Source organism: Pollicipes pollicipes, unplaced genomic scaffold, assembly GCF_011947565.3.
Source record: "Pollicipes pollicipes isolate AB1234 unplaced genomic scaffold, Ppol_2.1 Scaffold_5724;HRSCAF=6776_pilon_pilon_pilon, whole genome shotgun sequence".
In the NCBI taxonomy this organism is placed as follows: domain Eukaryota; kingdom Metazoa; phylum Arthropoda; class Thecostraca; order Pollicipedomorpha; family Pollicipedidae; genus Pollicipes; species Pollicipes pollicipes.
Genome location: NW_023596746.1, coordinates 42,965,728 through 42,982,934, shown reverse-complemented (window position 1 = coordinate 42,982,934; position 17,207 = coordinate 42,965,728). Strand labels below are relative to the sequence as shown.

General features: G+C 55.6%; 1 protein-coding gene across 2 annotated transcripts; it reads left to right on the top strand.

Annotated features, from left to right (window-relative positions):
- Positions 1–1,679: 1,679 nt before the first annotated feature.
- LOC119103448 (protein argonaute-2) lies at positions 1,680–14,479 on the top strand. 2 transcript variants are annotated; one of them, XM_037226987.1, is made up of 14 exons: positions 1,680–1,860; positions 3,850–3,993; positions 4,433–4,583; positions 4,880–5,316; positions 5,636–5,858; positions 6,227–6,374; positions 6,853–7,101; positions 7,430–7,624; positions 8,172–8,295; positions 9,082–9,248; positions 10,031–10,183; positions 10,727–11,089; positions 11,557–11,756; positions 12,144–14,479. In XM_037226987.1, exons 1-14 carry the CDS (start codon positions 1,842–1,844, stop codon positions 12,277–12,279), a joined length of 2,709 nt encoding a protein of 902 aa, XP_037082882.1. In that variant the 5' UTR covers positions 1,680–1,841; the 3' UTR covers positions 12,280–14,479. The 2 variants fall into 2 exon arrangements, with proteins under 2 accessions (XP_037082882.1, XP_037082881.1); XM_037226986.1 differs by having other exon boundaries at positions 4,412–4,583.
- The last annotated feature ends 2,728 nt before the right edge of the window (positions 14,480–17,207 follow it).

Sequence of the window (17,207 nt, the reverse complement as noted above, 5' to 3'; positions counted from 1 at the left end):
ATACTCATCAATGCCATGGTAACTGAACGGCAATCCCTGACCTATTATATTCCCTAGACTATGATAAGTCATGTGGCTCATCCGCCCTTCTTTCTTATTAATGCTTCATCCTGAATCTCACAGCCACTCACCTATCCGGGGCAAGCTGCTTCCATCAGCCCATAAACGGGCCTAAGTGTTCCCCTGGCTATAGCCACACCCGAACACCCGCACGTATCTCGAGAGGGGGTCCCCGCCCATGGCTACCTATCAGTAGTGAAGTACTCCAGATGCAGGCAGTGTTCCCGTAGCTGAACTGGATCAACAATCCAACCTTTACCATACCGCCCCCAAAAACAAACGTTCAGTCACCTGATCTCGTTCTTGCATGAGACCTTGCAACAAAGAAATTCGGGTATTAAGTAAAACAAAGCTAGGTTTGTAGGCCGACCACGGGCAGAAGGCAAATGTGGAGTGACATAAAAACCACAACAGACCGTTGAATCAGTGGAGTCGATGCCTTGACTAGGTTGTGGGGGAAAAAGTGTCTGAGCTCACGTTTCAGGGGCAAATCACATTTCAAATGGTTTGCCGCTATTATCTCAAGTTACCCCTCATCTGGGGCAACAGTTTTGGGGTTTCCGGGTCAAGTTATCACGCTGCACCATCCAAGACGACTCCACGTTACGCAGGCGGATCAAAGTCTTAAGTCCTTGCATGAAGGTCGGCTTTTTGCGCTTTACAATATCACAGCAAAAACAAAACAAAAAATGCCGGGGCCCAAGGCAGGGGGGGGGGGAGGCAACTCAACATAAGGGGCCGGGTCTCCCGCAAAATAATGCAAATCGACACCTGTTTCTGTCCTTTTTTTAAACTGTTGAGTAAACTATCGATTTAATTATGTTTCTCGCGCGAGGTATTTACCATGACAGCTGGAAAAGGCCATGCATGTACGTCCAATATAAGAACAGCACCCTCCTCAAGCGTAGCTAAGCACTGGCCAATAAGCTTACTTCCGTTTTTCGAACAAAAAATTCTGTCAAATCCATAAACGATAGACTAATCATTCATCTATCATTGTCCGACGAAGTAGTTATAAACCAGGTAACACACACCTGCAGCTGGAATAATTCACCGACATCCATCAACGCAACCACACCTTCGATGTCAAATGAAATTGAAATGATTCACTGTTAGATAAAAACAAGTGTCACGGTCAAGCTCTGTTGTAGGGCTATTTAATGTGATCCCAACACAACATAAGTCTAACCTGACCAAAGAAACTGCATCAGGGCCCCAACAAAATTTAACACACGAGCCTTTTGAAAACCGCGAAATAAAACTACAAATGATGGAAAATTATGAAATTCACTATGATTGCATTTAGAGAACGAAAAGAAAACCATCGAGGCCCTCAGATGCACGAATTTAAGCAGCGGCAGAAAACATGGAAGTTTAGTCGTCGCGTACCTTTTATAGCCTTGACCTCTGTGCGCTCTATCGATTTGAGATAAAGACCCGATGGCTAGCTTCATGACTGCGAGTTTTAGTCTTTACAATTTTGCATAAGAAAGCCTAAGATATCGAAAATCAAATCCGAACTCCGCAACCTGTGTTTGAATGTTCGTTCAGATTTTTATACTTAGTTTCGAGTCAACGAGCTTCATCACTACCATTTCCAATGACGCCATGTTGTAAAACTCCGTAGTAAGCTGGCCGTAGCCTTGAGGCGTAGTGCCGTGGGAGGTCAATGGGGGACGTGCTCGGTTGAAAAACCGCGCACGTGAAGGTCGAGGAGAGCAGGATATTTTCATTTAATTGTTAAATGTGGCCTTAAAACGGGTCGGGACAGGAAAAGCGAAATGTATCCGGTCGGACAACGTGAGTAAGCCTACTTGCCTTTGTCTTGGATGCCACCGTTCGTTGGCGTGCATGCCTAATAAACATAACACCTCCATGTCTCGTCCTCGTAGTGAAGTTTATTCGTGTGTGTGTGCCATGCTTTAGTATTTTTAAAAGTTTTCAATAAATCCAGTGCCCTTACAAGGTGTACTTAACTGGGCCCAGGTATTGCTGGCTCATTTAATCAAAATGAATTTCTGCTTAACTTTGCCATACAGAATGGATAATTCATTGGACTTAATTGATACCATTCTGATTGTTATTTGTGTATACAGACCAGTGTCAATGGTAAGACCAAGTAAAAGGCACAACATGGGGATGGATAGGTTGCATTTGGGTGAGCAAAATATGCACTTTGAAGGGCATCTGAACTAAGGGTATATAGGGTTATCAGTTGTACCTTGGAGAAGGTGTGAGGTATGGAGGAAGGTGATGTGTGAATAAAAATAATAGCACAGAACATAATGTTCTCTGTCAGGGATAATAAATTTGCTCTGTGCAGAGATAGCTTAAGATTAACAAAATCTACATTATCAATTCAACAAAACAAGTTAAAATGAAGCAAGCAGACCAAAAAATCACATATGCTGATCAGCTTGTAACCAGTGCATAAGATAGTTTTTTTGTGTATGGACTTCATTGTTTTCTATTTTACTTTTATTTTGTGGTAAGAATTCGTTAATGTACAAGTGTAATGCTGCAACTCACAGTTGCAATCAATTGGCTATTGGTTTGAGAGGCTAGCACAAGGCAGGCTGAGGCAAGTATGGTGCAAGCCAAAAGGAGTCATTAGTCCCCAGTTCTTCATCAATATGAGTTCAGGATTGTTATACTGGGACTTACAGGCCTTCAACATACAGAGGTGCTGGTGAAGCAACATTATCAAGCAAATGTTAGTTACATTGCCATGCTTTGGCAGGATATTGTACTAACCCACCCTATCTATTTGCTTATGAAAAATGACATCTGGTTCAGGTTTAAAAGCCATGGTGTGAGGGCAAGGCACCTATATCTAAGCAGCTTTGGTCAGGCAGCTTAGGTTGCACTGGTGCCACATCACCACTGTTTTGTGTCCCCATTTTATCAGCATGGAAATTACAGGCTTTAAACTCATAAGCTGGAGACCTCAAACCTGACAGAGTTCCAGATGTCAGTAACCATGTGTTGCAGTAATAGTTCACTGAGTGGTACAAACTGAATGAAATGAGTATGAACTAAATGGCATAGCATTATCAATTTAAAAGGGTACCAAATTTTAGCATGCCCATAAACTAAATGTCATTATGACATAAGTTATAAATAAAGAAGCATCCAAGATAACCTTTTCCAAAGCTAACCTCAAACATAACACACCGGGTTAAACCTAGACAGATTGGCTTGATTGCAATGCAGATGCATAATACCAAGTCAGCTATCAGTTGCTACCAATGTCCACCCAGGATATTAGTTTCCTTGGGAAACTCATGCTGCCATCACTGAAAGGAATGCTTTTTTGCAAGTAAATCTAATCAATTAGAATTGCAAAGATGTAGATAGGCTAAACCTTAACAATTTTTGGGTGGGTGGTATGGAACACTACTAAACATCACTGTGTCTGTGCAAATTTAATGCAAGTAAGTCATGCCAATCCTGTACATTTTCTATAAATATGGGTCCTCATGATGGGGACAGTCTCCACTTGCACATGTTTGTCATCATCTACATAGTGATAGAATATTCAAGTGGGGAAATTTTATTTGGGGAATATTGTTGACATCTGGATCAACTTGTAATGCATCATGGGTGTGGTTAGGCATACCTGATTATTGGTGGTCAGTAGGCCAGCACAGTCCCTACATGTAGCACCAGCATATCTGGCTGATGCCAGAGTTTGAATGGCCCAAATGGCCAGCACTCCCTACCATCTGAGCATAGCTGGCTTGAGGTGCTCACTTACAGCACCATGGTGTGTGTCTTTTTGTCTGGCAGCTGGTCAGCCTGGGCAGGTGGCGCAGCCCGGGCCTGGCTCGGTGGGACCGCCGACCGGAATGACGCCTGTCACGCTGCTGCAGGCAGCTGGAACCACCGCGGTCGCGCCAACCGCACCCCCTGCCCTCGTGGCCGACATCCCCTGTGAGTGGCCCCAGTGGCATGCACGCACTGGGCTCGGCAGTGCGGCACGCCGCCGCTCAGCTCGTTTCGTCTGAGGTGGCGCCAGTGGGCTTGGCTTCCTGCGCCTTGCCGTTGTACTGGAATCATTGTAGCGTTTACTGGAATTTGTTGTACTGGAATCTTGTAGAGCTGTTTTACTGGAATCCTGTTCATTTAGCATTAGTGTTTCACCTCATGTTCTGTGAGCTGCAATGGGTTGGAATGTCACCTGCGTCCTGAGCGAGTTCGGCTTCAACTCCTGCCCTTGAGGCCGGACACCCATGGCCGGTGGACTGGCGATCAGCTGAGGTGACGTCTCAGGCGCACCTGGCCGCCGCCGCCGCCGCGTCCACGCACCCCGGCTGGCGGTGGCTGCCCTGTCACGCGGTCTCGTCTGTAGGTGTGGCTGCCAATCTTCCAGTTTTCACGGCGCCGCGCCGGCCTAACCTGGGCCGCGAGGGCCGCATCATCCAGCTGAGGGCCAACCACTTCCAAATCTCGATGCCGCGCGGCTTCGTGCACCACTACGTCATCAGCATCCAGCCGGACAAGTGCCCGCGCAAGGTCAACAGGTGCGCATCCTGCGCGGTCGGCTGCGAGCTCCCCGAGTTGGCCGCCAGCACCGCTCTAGCGCCGCGGTGCTGTCGGCAGCTGTCACTGTGGTTCTGGCATGGGATGTGTTTGGGTCACTTATGTTGCCTTCAGCGCTGATAATGTTCTCTACAAACAGAGTTCCCTTCGCCAGCCAGTGCTCTGCTGGGCCTTTGACTGATGTCTTTTTTCATATAAGCTCTCCTTCGGGTTAATTGGGATGTCGAGTTTATGAATGAATTCGAAGTCCTTCAGCCTAGCGCCCGCCTGTTGCCAGAGACATCATCGAGACGATGGTCACATCGTATGCCAAGATCTTCAGCACGATGAAGCCGGTATTCGACGGCCGGAGCAGCATGTACACGCGCGATCCGCTGCCCATCGGCAAGGAAAAGGTGGACCTGGAGGTGACGCTGCCCGGCGAGGGCAAGGATCGCGTCTTCCACGTTTCGATCCGCTGGGAGGCGCAGGTGTCGCTGTACCAGCTGGAGGAGGCGCTGGAGGGTCGCCAGCGCGCCATCCCTCCCGAAGCCGTCCAGGCACTGGACGTGGTCATGCGTCACCTGCCGTCCATGAAGTACACGCCAGTGGGCCGCTCGTTCTTCTCGGCGCCCGAGGGCTACTACCACCCGCTGGGCGGTGGCCGCGAGGTGTGGTTCGGCTTCCACCAGTCGGTCCGGCCCAGCCAGTGGAAGATGATGCTCAACATTGACGGTCAGTGGGCGCTGCACTGGCTGCGAGTGGCGAACGTAGGCGTTGTATTGTCGTGGGCTGAGGACCTTGGAAGTGCCTGGGGGAATGGCACAGCTGTTATTTCGTTACCGACACTAACGTATGTTAAAATGGGCACAACAATTTTGTAGCATTTGGAGACCATGCTTTTTTTGGTGAAGCACGCAGTCCACCTTCATCCACATTTTAACGTGATTGTGCACACCAAGATCAATGGATGTTTACTGAGGAACCGGAACCATAAGCGAACTCCGTGCGTGTGGTGTGTTTTGTCGATGTGCCTAACGGGATTCCGTTCCAGTGTCTGCCACGGCCTTCTACAAGTCTCAGGCAGTGATCGAGTTCATGTGCGAGGTGCTCGACATCCGCGAGGTCAGCGAGCAGCGCAAGCCGCTCACCGACTCGCAGCGCGTCAAGTTCACCAAGGAGATCCGCGGCCTCAAGATCGAGATCACGCACTGCGGCTCCATGCGGCGCAAGTACCGTGTCTGCAACGTCACGCGCCGGCCGGCGCAGATGCAGTCGTGAGTCACGGAGGCGGCCGGCGGGCGGCGCGCGCAGACAGGCACGGGCCTCTCTCCTGGGGACCACCAGTCCGACGCTGCAGGGCCGCGACCGCAGCTGGTGTGGTTGTGTGTGTTGTAGTTGTGGAATGATGTGGGTCACTGCTGATGAGATTGTAGATATGCGCTTCTGGTGTGCGGTGCTCTGTGCCAGGGGATTACTTCTATGAGCTTTGTTCTTTCGCAGTGTGATAAGCGACATCGAACCCTACGCGGCTAATCGCGTCTCCCAGCTTGTGTCCACCTTGCGCATGATGGGTTGACCCCCAGCTTCATACAGTGCCCGCGTCCGGTACCTGCCACGTCACTGGGACACTGGGCTGTCGCAGGTTCCCGCTGCAGCTGGAGAACGGCCAGACGGTGGAGTGCACGGTGGCCAAGTACTTCCTGGACAAATACCGGATGAAGCTGCGCTTCCCTCACCTGCCCTGCTTGCAGGTTGGCCAGGAGCACAAGCACACCTACTTGCCACTAGAGGTCAGTGCGGGTCGCGCCCAGTGCCTTCTATGCCCGGAATTTGGGGTCTCGAGTTGACTGTCCTTTGCTGGAGGAGCGTTGTGTAAGAACATGATACCACAAGGTCAATTGCCATGACATTTTGAATTTAGGGATGAATGGAGATGTACTATGTATTTCAACACATCATGACCTGCCCCTTGGCATCGTGCCCCGTCCCTTTAGCTGTGTTGTTGGCAAGTGCTGATCATAAAGAGTACCTTTTTTACTTCTGCTTTTTACCTTCTGCTCCACCTGATTTTTTAAATCGTGAAGTGTCAGTGTTTTATTTATTGTGAAATCGCGTCGCATTTAAATGTCGCGCATAACATGAAAGCCTGGCATGCATGATCCGGTCGTTTCGTGAGCGATGCAGCGCACGCCCGGTCTCTGCTCGTCTCCGGTGCGACCCTCCGATAGTGGTGCGTGCATCACGTCTGGTTGCCGCCGATCCCGACAGGTGTGCACGATCGTGGCCGGCCAGCGCTGCATCAAGAAGCTGACCGACATGCAGACGTCCACCATGATCAAGGCGACGGCGCGCTCGGCGCCGGACCGCGAGCGCGAGATCAACACGCTCATCCGCAAGGTGTGGGCCGACTTCAACACGGACCCGTACGTGCAGGAGTTCGGCCTCAACATCGAGCAGAAGATGATGGACGTGCGCGGCCGCGTGCTGCCGCCGCCCCGGCTCCAGTACGGCGGACGGGTGAGTGGCCGGCGATGCTGGCGAGGCCGACTAGCGCCGCGCCCCCGCCCCGTGATGTGGTCATGTTTTCGTGTGTTTTTTGGTAGGATAATACTGGTGATGCTGATAGATATGATATTGCTGGCGTGCTCACGTACAGTTATGATGTGATTGGAACGACCAAAATAATGTAATTGTGCTTGGCTTGGAATAAAAGCATGGTTCGCCTTGGAACTGGGCAAGACGATCTGGGACTTGCTGATAACCTCCGGATGGCTCGGTCCGCCTCGCCGCCGCCATCGTTCTCGCCTACGTTCGCCGCTCCGACCGAGCGCGCCGCCCGCCGCAGACGAAGCAGCAGGCGGTGCCGAACGGCGGCGTCTGGGACATGCGCGGCAAGCAGTTCTACAGCGGCGTCGAGATCCGCGTCTGGGCCATCGCCTGCTTCGCGCCGCAGCGCACCGTCAGCGAGAACGCGCTGCGCAACTTCACACAGCAGCTGCAGAAGATCTCCACCGACGCCGGCATGCCCATCATCGGACAGGTGAGGCTGCAGGACGGGCGGCTGGTGTGACTGGCCGCGGCGGCGCCAGTCACAGGGCGGCGCCGGTGTGGCTGGCCTGCTGATCGGCAGCCGACCATGGTCCTCAGTAGGTGTTGGGTTGTGTCGGTGACGCGCGTGGGGCTGCCTTTTCTGAAGCTCTGCGACGGTGTGAGTGTTGGGGAAGGGAAGGGGGGTGGGGGGTTGGGGCTCGAGTTCGGCCTTCACGGGACTGATTGGTGTGACAGTGATCGCTGTTCACTGCTGCTCTGACGGACCCACTCTTGATAATAGCGAACAAGATATCACATTGATTTGAAGCCAGGTGAGCTGTATGCAACGCATATTTCACCAGCACGCGCATTGTGAGACATGGACGCGTTTACTCGCGAGGCGCTGCTCTGGGCTGAGGACGCGAATAACACCGGAGCACCAGTAGGCCATCAGCGGCGCGTGCGCCGACCCGTCCAAGTGATGCCGCCTGGACGCAGCCGATGAGCGCTGTTTGTGCCGCTCTGCTGACGCCGTGCCTCGTCGCTCTGTTCGGCAGCCGTGCTTCTGCAAGTACGCCACCGGCCCAGATCAGGTGCAGCCCATGTTCAGTTACCTGAAGAACAACTTCCAGGGCCTGCAGCTGGTGGTGGTGGTGCTGCCTGGCAAGACGCCCGTCTACGGTAGGCGGCACGTTACCGGCCATGGGCATTCTGTCAAGTGCCGACATGTCTTGTACCAGCAACGTCTCAGCTTCTGGTGGGGTTTAGCAGTTGAGATGTCCTGGTCGGATCAGGTGTAGCACACTGCTGGAGTAGTTAGCACATGGCCGGACCAGATGTGACGTACGGCAGGGCGGGTTTCATTGATGCATTGATGCTAGATGCAGAGTACATCTTTATGAACCTCTCGGGCTGGATGTGATGCACTGCGGGATGAAGCGGGGCTACAGAGTGACAAGATGGAACTTAAAGGGCGGGTGGCTGATATAAGCCAGTGCGCGAGCTGCCGGAAAGGCTCAGCAGCTGACCCGCCGTCGGCGTCAGTGCGGCCTCGTGCCGCCCGCTGCTACGTGTGTAATCCGGGAGCGGCTCAGCAGCTGACCCGCCGTCGGCGTCAGTGCGGCCCCGTGCCGCCGCCCGCTCCGGATGGGCTGGCCCAGAAGCCTGCCGGGCGTCCGCAGCGCGGGGGCGCGGTATCAGGGTGGGACCGTTAGTCTGGCCGCGCTAACTCACTCTCTGCTGAGGAGTCGCGTGGGGCAGGATCCGAACCGGGTCGCGGGAGGCGCGCAGACCGGTGATGCAGGCGGCTCATGGCACACCTTGCTCCTTGGCCGGAGCTGGCGCGCCATGGTGTGGGGACGGGCCTAATGTGTCATGTTAATGCGGCGTGGCTTTGTGCCATGGAGGGTGGTCGCTACTGGAGCCGGGTACGCTGCCCATCTCACACCTACGTCTTTGCCCCGGCAGCCGAGGTGAAGCGAGTGGGAGACACGGTGCTGGGTCTCGCCACCCAGTGCGTGCAGGCCAAGAACGTGAACAAGACGTCACCGCAGACGCTCTCCAACCTCTGCCTCAAGATCAACGTCAAACTGGGTGGCGTCAACAGCATCCTAGTGCCCAGCATCCGACCCAAGGTCAGCGGCCACCGGGGTAAAGGGGCCGAAAGCCCTTTCGTCTCATCTCGCTGGAATTTCCATGTGTTCAGTGCTGGGCTGCCTGCAGCTATAGGAAAAATATTATACCATGCTTAAAGGTACACAACCATCACAGCTGCATGGTGCAGCCTTCATTAGCTGATTGGCCCCAGGCGTCAGCTTAGAAGTCATGTCTTGTGGTGGTGGAGACGCTCTGCAGTTTGTAGCCAGGGCGAGCCGATTGAATGCCGAGGTGCGCTCTAGTTGTCAACTGGCCGTCAGTGTCACGTGCCTGGGCTGTAGTGGTCCAAAATGGATCCAGCTGGGTATGCAGGATGTAAATGCAAAACGTTTCTATCAAGATTCCTACTCGCCGGCGGCCTCCACGCGCACGTTTCATTGGCTGCTAGTTCGTTGGCCTTTAACCTCGAACCATGGCCTCCAACCTGCCCGGCCGATCTGCCGAGCTCAGCCGCCGAGGCGTTGGGTTGGCTGCTGTCCGGTTCGGTGCTGATTGGACGCCTTTGGCGGTGGGGGTGGGGGCACAACCGGACAGTGGACCTAGACCCGGAAGTGCGATAGCGTCGCAAGGTATCGGAATCCTTGCCACACAGGCGGCCGAGTATGACCACACCTCGGGACCGCAGTTACGGTGGTGGCGCGTGACTGCCTCGACAGCTGACCGTTCCTCCCTCTGCCCGCGTAACGTTGCCACCGGCGCCGCGGTCTGCTGGGCGTGTGGGCCCGGCTGTCCGCCTCGTTGTCACGTGGGCGCCCGGCAGGTGTTCAACGAGCCGGTGATCTTCCTGGGCGCCGACGTGACGCACCCGCCGGCCGGCGACAACAAGAAGCCGTCGATCGCGGCCGTGGTCGGCTCGATGGACGGCCACCCGTCCCGGTACGCGGCCACCGTGCGCGTCCAGCAGCACCGCCAGGTTAGTCGGCGCGCCGCCCCGAGCCACGCTCGCGCCCGGTCCGTCCAGCGCCGCCGCTCGACCGTCGAGAATTCAACCGCGGGCTCTGGGTTGATACGGGCAAATTTGGAGTCTGCTCATGTTGAGTTGATTTATATAAGTAGTTTGGTACATGGAGGGGAGGAGCTCTGACATGATTGCCGACATCGTAATCAAAGCAGAGATGATCATGTCCGCCAAAAATGGCATTTTAGCCGTTGTAGAATGTCCGCTTTTGTTATCTTTTCTGTTGTTTGACATGTCAAATGGCGTTAGCGTAGCGTGTTTTTTTGTATCATCCTGCTCTCGTCGCAGTAAGTGGCGTCTCCTGTCTTGGTCATGTTTCCCTATGTGGCGATTTGGTCCCTGGCTGGTGCTATATGTCATCGGCTGGCCGACATGTGACGAAGCACGTGCGGCTAGTTGGCGAAGTGATGACTCAATGGCACATTTCGGCGGCGTTGCTTTCGTCTGCGATGGATGCCGCACTGGGACCGTGCTGACGCCTTGTCTCGTTGTACACAGGAGATAATCCAGGAGCTGAGCTACATGGTGCGCGAACTGCTCGTGCAGTTCTTCAAATCGACCCGCTTCAAGCCCAACCGGATCATCATGTACCGGGACGGCGTGTCCGAGGGCCAGTTCCAGCCGGTGCTGCAGCACGAGCTGACGGCCATCCGCGAGGCCTGCATGAAGCTGGAGCTCGACTACAAGCCGGGCATCACGTTCATCGTGGTGCAGAAGCGCCACCACACGCGCCTCTTTTGCTCCGACAAGAAGGAGCAGAGCGGCAAGAGCGGCAACATTCCGGCCGGCACCACCGTCGACTCTCACATCACGCATCCGACCGAGTTCGACTTCTACCTCTGCTCTCACCAGGGCATCCAGGTGGGTGTGACGCCGACGAAGTGCCGGCGCGCCCGCCGCTCAGCCCCGGGCTGCCCCGTCGGCAGTCCGGTAAAGCGTGGGCCACAGCGAGCCGACCGGCGGCTGGCCTCCCGGCCGAGACACGTGGCCAGCAGGCGGCCGGTCGCCGGCACAGACGCGGGACCGGGGCGCGCGCGCCGCGTCCGAGGACGGTGGCGGTGGCAGCTGCGGGTTGAGGCGCGCCACCGCCGCCGCTTGATGCCGACACACTTCGGTGCCTCGACTGGACTTTGTCTTTGGACGTCTGGCTGTTGACTTTGAACGGCGCTGGGCCACGGTCTGTGCGCTGTGTAGTTCCTGAGTGGTGTGGCGTGGCTTGTGCTCGCTGCCCGGCGTGTGTGTCTGTCGGTGCGTGAGTTGGCGCGCCTGGGTCGTCACCTGGTCCGGCTCGGGGCCGCTGACGGCTCTCTCCCTCTCACCGACGGCAGGGCACATCGCGTCCCAGTCACTACCACGTGCTGTGGGACGACAACCGGTTCGACTCTGACGAACTGCAGCAGCTGACCTACCAACTGTGCCACACATACGTGCGCTGTACCCGCTCCGTCAGCATCCCGGCGCCGGCTTACTACGCCCACCTCGTGGCCTTCCGCGCGCGGCACCACCTCGTGGAGAAGGAGCACGACAGGTGAGTGGCTCCGCTATCCCGACCGGACGGCTTCGGAACGGCCCGGTCAGCGCTGGGGCCGCGGCGTGTTACTGTCTGGTGGTGCGGGGCTCATGGGGCTGCCTGCAATGCGAGGATTTAGACTGGTGGTTTGGTGCTCCCAGAGCCTGAAACGGGTATTGGTGGGTGTGGAGTGGGGAGTGGTGTATCTCTGAACATCTCTCCAAATCCTCTCGACGTGGACGTCGCGGTGTTTTGATGGCGGCAAATTGACCTCGTCCGCATCAGCGATGGCGCGTTTCCCCGGGATGGGGTGAGCAGGGCCGGGGTGTCCGCGACACGCCCGCCTCCCCTTCGCGCGTGGCGTCATCGGCGGCGAGTGATGAAGCCTGTCGACCGGCGTTTCAGCGACCCGACGTACCACTCGTCATGCTCGGGTGAGGGCTCGCACCTGTCGGGCAACTCGGACGACCGCACGCCGTCGGCCATGGCGCGCGCCGTCACCGTCCACCAGGACACCAACCAGGTCATGTACTTCGCCTGAGCGCCGTCGCCGCCGCCGCCGCCGCCGTGCAGAAGACGCTGGAGCTGCGGGGGAGCCCGTGAAGCCGGGTGACGGCTGGTGTCGGCCGCGCGAAGTGACCCGTGTCGGTGTCCTGTGGGCGGGGAGGGCTTACTGGCCGTGGCGTGAGCGACGGTACCCCGTGGAGGTCGCGCTCAGTCAGCAAATCTTACGCTTTCGACTTTTTAGACGTGACGACTTTGCAGTGTACGTTTCTTGTTGTGTGACTAAAATCGCATCGATCGCCGGGCAGGGTGATGCCGCGTCACGCGCCGCTAGTCATGCCACCCGTGGCGGGCGTGGCCCGGCGTCCCGGCACTGCCACTGCCCGGCGTCCCGCCGCCCCACGGTGGGCCACTTCCGTGCGCCAACTTCCGCCTCGGCGCGTGCCTGCGCCCGTGTGTGTCTGTGTCCGTATGCCGGCGTGGTGTGCGTGCGTGGGCGGTGTTGGGCGCACGGCCGGCGCCCTGCGGGACGTCGCGACCGACGCCCGGCGGCCGCGGGCCGACATCTCGTCGAACCATGGCTTTACCGGCCCAGCGGGCCGCGTCCAGCGCCGCCGCGTGTCGTATTTATGTAACCAGGGCTCAACGGCGGCGCGCCACCTCCCGTCCCGCGCACCTCGCGCCTTTCTCCTAAGCTTCTCCACCTCACACGCGCAAGCTCCGGGGGCAGGCCGCCAGCCGGCCCGCGCGGGCGGCCGGGTGTTTTGTGCTTCTATCCATTCCGTGTCTGACGCCTGTCGCCCGCTATTTGTCCGCCCCGCGCGCCGTACGGCCGCCGCCGCCGGCCCCTCGCCGGGTCAGACGTCCGGACTGGGACCGCACACCACACCATAGCCTTTCGATGGGAAGTGTACGCTCTTACTGCCAACGTCCGGCTTCTGACCTGGCTTCCCAACTCGCTCCCTCTCTTTCTCTGTACTTTGTAGCTTTTCCCCTCCTGCTTTGCCCACCCACTGTGCTCCACTCGATTGCCTCCGGTTGGCGTTTGCACGTGGCGCGTCGCCTGTTGCTGCAGTACCCTCCGCTGCCGACACCTCCGCCGGATCTTGCAGCCAACACTGATACCATAATGGGATAGCACGTTGTGCGTTTGATCTTTCTGTGGGCGCCAGTAGGCTTTGCCATTTCGGTCGGCTCTGGGGTTTCATGGCGAACCAAAGACGGGACTCTTCCCGCGTTTTGTACGGTATGCTTTGGGCCTTTTCGTAAGATATGGACGTTGGATGCTGCTGGGGTGAGTGTTATACATAATGTGCGCGTTTTTAATACGAACTATACGCCCTGCCATTCTGCTAACAATGGGTCTGGCTTTCCTTTTGGGAGCGTAGGAGCATCGCTCGTTGTCGCTATGTCCATGGGTGTCGTTCCGGCTTTGGCGCGACCGCGCTGTACGTAGGACCATTTTTAGCATTGATTAGCATTGACTGCGGTGTGGCGGCCGCGGCCAGCCACTGTCAGTGTGTGTGTAGAGCATCTGATTGGCTGACATGCGCGCCGCTCGTGTCGCGAGCTTTGTCGTGGGCCGCCGCCACAACACTGCGTGCGTGTGAGGGTGTGTGTAGTGGTTGTTGTTTAGTTGCGTATCTGGCGCGCCGGCGGGCGGAAAGCCGCGCCGCGCCGGACTGTCCGCGTTATGCGCCGTCCGTCGACACCACAACGTACCTGTACAGAGTGCGGCCGCTGTCCTCTGCCGCCGCCGCCGCCAATCGCGTACCGAGGGTTGCGAGCGCCGCGGCGCCGACGGCGCGTGTGTGAGCTGCGCCCCAGCCGGCGGCGCCGCTGCGTCTCGCTCGTAGTGGCCTGTGTGGGCCGGCGCGGCGTAGTGCGCGTGTCTGGTGCGCGCCCCGGCAGCCCGGCAGACGCTCGCCGCCGTCGAGCCGCGGACATATCAGCAGCCGTCTCAGCACATATCCTGCAGTAATATCTCGCCCGCCGCGAGAGAAAGGCAATAGTTGTTTCGGTCGGCAGGCGGGCCGTTCCGGCAGACGCCGGACGCCGGCCGGCCGGCCGCAGTCCACGCCAGTCCCGACCTGTTCCGATCTCATTGACATATCGCTGGACGGCGCCCTGAGACGGTGCGTGGAGAGGCGGCCGTTGTTCCGGCCAGCGGCTGCCGGGGCCAGCACGGTAGAGTGGCACTCGCTGTAGTCCAGCTCAATAAACGGCATAGAGCCGAGTCTTATCTGTTTTGGGCAGTATCGCGCACTGCGGTGCCATGTGACCTGACGGGTAAGCCGGCTACTGGGGTGCTGGACGATCAGGCCTTGTCCCAATTGGGTGACGTGAGCCGTCCGTGTAAGGCGCCTACGCTCTAGGACGTCCGGGCCACACGCTTGGTATGCGGTTAACGGTAAGGGCATCGTCGAAGTCTGATTGATGACGATGCGACCCAGTCGGGGTGCAACACCGGGCACTGGTGGGCATCGAACATCCTGCGTCACACGCGGATGCATGGGAAGGACTAATGGCATACACCCGACTATTGGTGGCTGGCCACTGCAATAGCAGGAGGGCTCCAGGCAGCAAAATGCAAACAAGCCGTCAAGCCGGGATTTTACGGAGCAGTGAATCGGGGGGAGGAACAGGGTGTGGGTTAACTGTAGGCGTCATAATTTGGTCTATAAAATGCATACGGGGACACATGGTCCGTTTTTACAGCACACACTTGGTCACATGTTAAACTGCCTGACGGTCAACATGTTTTCAATATGTGAGGCTGGATATGGGCGGGCAAAATTCGCGTCATTAATGACTCCTGGTCTCGGTACTTGCGACTCGTGACTTTTGAAGGCGTGCGTCGGATTACGTAGTACGCTTACATTACGCGCTTTGGCATGCTTGGCGTTTGGAGCACTTGCCATTGCTATCTCTCAATTGCCATGTACTATCTGTTCTCGTTAGATCGGGATTTGGGCACACTCGTGCAGAAAAATGAGCTCGCAATTTATCAATCTTTTTAGTTTCTCATAAGTTAACGCGCTCAGGTGGGGGGCTTAATTCACCCCCCCCCCCCGAAGGTTTTTCCAGAATGGTTTCCGAGCGGCGCGGTGCAGCCGCGCCAAATTTTGCATAGATGTAGACAATTGAATAGCGGATTGTTTGGCGTAAAAATTACGTGCACATTGTAAGGTCGCTGACCTATGGTAGGCCAAAGACAGGCCATGGTTTCAGGGAAGGTAATTTCTGGAGAATCGTTCAATCTGACACAACAACGGAGTGTTTGACGAAGCCATACATCTATGAGATGCTTTCATAGGCACCACAAATATTGAATGAGAAAATTACGTTGACCTATGGCCAGGTATGAAGGTCAGACTAAGGTCAAAACCAACCCGATTTACTACTTTAGGGCTTGCTGTATGGGATTATTTCTGGTGCTCATTTCCCCAAATGATCGAATGTGCCCGAGCAGGTTAACACGCATCCGAGTGGCCAGCTAGATACCCTTTGCTCGGGTGGGGGTCAATTTGACCCCTCTGAGATCTCGAGAACTAAGAAAGATAGAGACACCAAATTTCCAGGGCCTGGAAACCTGTACGTGAATTACCTTCGTTCAAAGTTTGAGGTTCCTAGGTCATGACCTTTGGGTCAAATAAGGTCAAACGAGGTCATCTTCCAGGTTGGTCTCCAAAGTGCCCCCAGAACTTAGACAACTGTTTTTAAGCAAAATATCATGCTCGTTCAACGTCAGTGACCTTGTTCGACCTTTTGGAGGTCATGGTGACAAAATCACACAAGATCGCTCGGAGTTTTGCATTTGAATAAGCGACAAAGATTAGGCTGGGCAGTGCGTTTCTAAAAACAAAACGTTGAACTGGGTCATTTCAGGTCAGTGACGCATTGTGACCTCTAAGAACTCCATGGATGATGTACAATGCGGTTCCTGCCATCAATAAATTCGAAGTAAGCACCAGAAACTATCCCATACAGTAAGCCCTAGAGCAAAAATACAAGTTGATTTTGACCATGGCCTGGCCTTTATATCTGACCTCGGGTCAACGTCATTTGCTCATTCAATATTTGTGTCACCCATGTGAGATATGGGCCACCACTTTTTCCCTGGCAGAAATTGAAAAGCTTGCCAGATATTGTCCCATTTTACAGGTAAATTTGCTATCCTGAACTAAAATGACGCGCTCTGCATTTACGCCTTACGGGGCTCACACCTCACTGCCTCCATTAGGGCAAGCCAGCCCTGCGTCGACCCCTCCAACGTCCCTTGTAAGGCTACAAGAAGTGCATTCCAACATCTCCATGCGCGTCCCAGGGTGCTGCAAGCCCGCCTGGGCCGCCGGTTCTCATCTCCGCCCTACACTGCTGTTGTATGCTGCTCTCTTTTACACAGACTGTTTCTAAGCACTTCTTGCTAGAGTTCTCCGGGATAAATCACTGGCGAATGGGTTACCCCGTCCCTTTGTCAGGGGCAGACTGGTAGCGCATTTCAGCAATAAGTGCGTAGCTCTGGTGCAAATCAACGCATTTCACTGGTGAAAATCTTTTTTTGAGTGTCCTAGTTCTTAAAAAATTCAGTTTATGCAAATATTTATGCTAAAGCAAGCCCGCAAAAACGTTTTCACGAGGCCGTGGCATTGGTACCATATGACTTAGTCCCGGGATGACGTCATAGCATCGCTACCCAGAATGCAGTAATGCGGGGGGGGGGGGGGGCTTGTGCGCAACGAAGAGCGTTAAGGACTGCACACAACAACTAAGCGAGCTTTCAGTGGGCAGCTAATGCCGTGGAATTAGCTGAGGTGTTGGAGAATTCTTCAGAATAATGTCCAGTACTGCCAACACGAATGATTACCGCAAATACTGATTAATGCCGAGGGTGAATTCCAGATAATGTTTCGAACATGGTCAATATGATTTTGTTCACCATGCTTATCTCTGGCCGCTCGCTAT

Bases quoted from the DNA above. Each gene is read 5' to 3' on its own strand.
- LOC119103448 (XM_037226986.1), top strand. The intron at 6,375-6,852 runs GTCAGTGCGGGT...CGATCCCGACAG, and splicing joins ACACCTACTTGCCACTAGAG to GTGTGCACGATCGTGGCCGG. The intron at 7,102-7,429 runs GTGAGTGGCCGG...CGCCCGCCGCAG, and splicing joins GGCTCCAGTACGGCGGACGG to ACGAAGCAGCAGGCGGTGCC.